This window comes from Vombatus ursinus, unplaced genomic scaffold (genome assembly GCF_900497805.2).
Source record: "Vombatus ursinus unplaced genomic scaffold, bare-nosed wombat genome assembly UNPS02014830.1, whole genome shotgun sequence".
In the NCBI taxonomy this organism is placed as follows: Eukaryota; Metazoa; Chordata; class Mammalia; order Diprotodontia; family Vombatidae; genus Vombatus; species Vombatus ursinus.
In genome coordinates this window covers 53,225,580-53,227,786 of record NW_020954608.1, presented here as the reverse complement: position 1 = coordinate 53,227,786, position 2,207 = coordinate 53,225,580, and the positions used below count along the sequence as shown (strand labels likewise).

General features: G+C 39.1%; 1 protein-coding gene across 1 annotated transcript in view; it reads right to left on the bottom strand.

Moving 5' to 3' along the window:
* Positions 1-465: 465 nt before the first annotated feature.
* The window catches only part of CD9 (CD9 molecule), a 54,987-nt gene continuing 53,245 nt past the window's right edge, over positions 466-2,207 (bottom strand). Inside the window, exon 8 of the mRNA XM_027838775.1 lies at positions 466-908. Within this exon, the coding sequence (XP_027694576.1) occupies positions 843-908 (66 nt within the window). The 3' untranslated portion in view covers positions 466-842. The remainder of the gene's footprint in view (positions 909-2,207) is intronic.

Genomic DNA, 2,207 nt, shown 5'->3' with positions numbered 1-2,207 from the left:
AGAAGTAAATATAGGCCTGATGAAAAGAAAGTCTTTCTAACAATGAGAAGAATGGGTTACCTTGGTAAACAGTGGCTTGCCTCTCAACGGAGTGCGTCAGGTCAAGGCTGCATGACCTTGTGAGGCATGGTGCAGAGAGGGTTTTTGTTCAGGTGCTGGTTGAGTTGGACCACTGTGATCCCTTCCAACTCAAGATTCAGAGATTGTATTATGAATCAGGATTCTAGAGGGCCCTGAAAGGTGGGACTCATCAGACACATTGGTTGTTTGACTCTATGGCAACCCCAAGAACATTCCATTTCTGGATGGGTTGAGGTAGGGAAAGGGAAGACACTCAAGGTAGCAATACAAAGAGTGTCAATAAAGCATTAAAAAAAAGTGGGTTGTAGGTATTTTAATTCAATAACACAATTTCCCTTTCAGTGGTCAAGGGAGAGGAGGCCATTTAGGAAAAAAAAAGCCAAATTTATTGTCATAATCTTTATTATGTATGAAATTGTCTTCAACATAAGTTACATCCTGATTAAATCTGAGATAAGACTTTTTTTTATCTATTTAAAGGCCAACATGGTCGTTTATTCTGTACAATATCTTTAACTAGAGTCTAGCAAATATAGTACCTTTCATTGCAGGATTTCTTTGACCGTAAAAGCAAAAACCAAAAAACCCTCAACTACAAACATTGATATCAAATAAGGTATTAAAAAGATAACAAATATAGAACAACTTTGTCCATTTAAAAATGCAGAATGAATACTAAAGTTAGTGGCAAACAAAACAAGACACAAACAGAACAGTTCTAGAGGGCAGACTTTCCTGCTCAGGGGATGAAAGCAAAGACTCTAGACCATATCTCGGTTCCTCCGGATAGCACAGCATAGAATCATACTGAAAATCATGCCAAAGATCTGGAAAGAAAAGAAGCCAGAAATCAGATGGTTTTATTGGAAGGAGACCAGGCTGTCCTGCTCTTGGCAGAAAGGGGATGCACAAGGGTCATAGAGTATAAGGATGACATTTTCAAACATGGTTAATGAATTATTTGTGTTGCTTAAATGTACTTGTTATAAGAGAGGTGATGATGAGTCAAAGGGAAAGGATGGTTTTTTCAAAATGAAGAGCATCAATAAAATATTTAAAAAGGAAAAAAGGAGAAGGCTGAAGGATAGGTAATGGAATTATTGTCTCTAAGGTAAGGCAATTACAAGCAGAGCGTTGTCTATAGGAAGCTATTACTTAAGTTAGGTATCAGAGAATTTCTGGCTAAAACTTCCAGGAACCTGCAATCTGCTGTTTCTGAAAGCTAGGGAATCTTCTTACCTTACCCTGGATATTTTTTAGCATTAAGAAAATCATAGCCAGAGTGGGGAGGATCAATCTAAGCCCTCATTTCATAGAAGAGAGTAGTGCACAGTAGAATAGAGGGAACATGAGATTAGGAGTCAGGGCACCTGAGTCTCAACTCCACCACTGATATTTAATACTTGAGTGATCCTGAGCAAATTATTTCACTTTTCTGGGCCTTGGTTTCCTCATCTATAAAATCAGGGAGTTGTACTAGATGATCCCCAAGGCCTCTCTGGACTCTGGACTCCCTAATCCTCAAGTGAGGAAACAAGCCCAGAGAGGTAAATAGATTTGTACAAAGTCAAAGAAGGAAAAAATGGCAGAAGTAGGACCAGAATCCAGATCTTAGGACTAATCCAGAACTACTGCCTCTGTACCATGAGGACTGGCTCTGGTGGTGTCAGGCACAGGTCTAGAGGAAGAGGACTACCAGTAGGTCTTTGTTTTGGAATTCAAATAGGAGACCTGTCTCAGTCAGAGCTCTTTGCCTAGACTAGAGGCAAACCTATTTACTTAATAAGGGTCAAGGTCTTTTCCTGCCTTACCATTTTTTTGGCTGGCTACTCTGTTGGTTATACCTAATTCCATCACAGATAAAAGAAAATTCAATGGTAGGCTACTAGATAGCTTACTTATATTAGGGCAACTCTTCTTGGCCACTGCCTAGGGGTTTCAGAATAAATTGCTTGCTGTGCTGATTAGCCATAAAGTGAATTATTAGCTAGTTCAGGACTGTTTTCTTCTTCTTTTTTTTTTTTGCTGGCTACCTTTTGGAGTATTTTTTTTTTAAGGTATATACTGAACTTGACAGTCTCTAAGGTCCATTTCAGAAGCTCTCATGCTGATTCTAGCTGATGCTG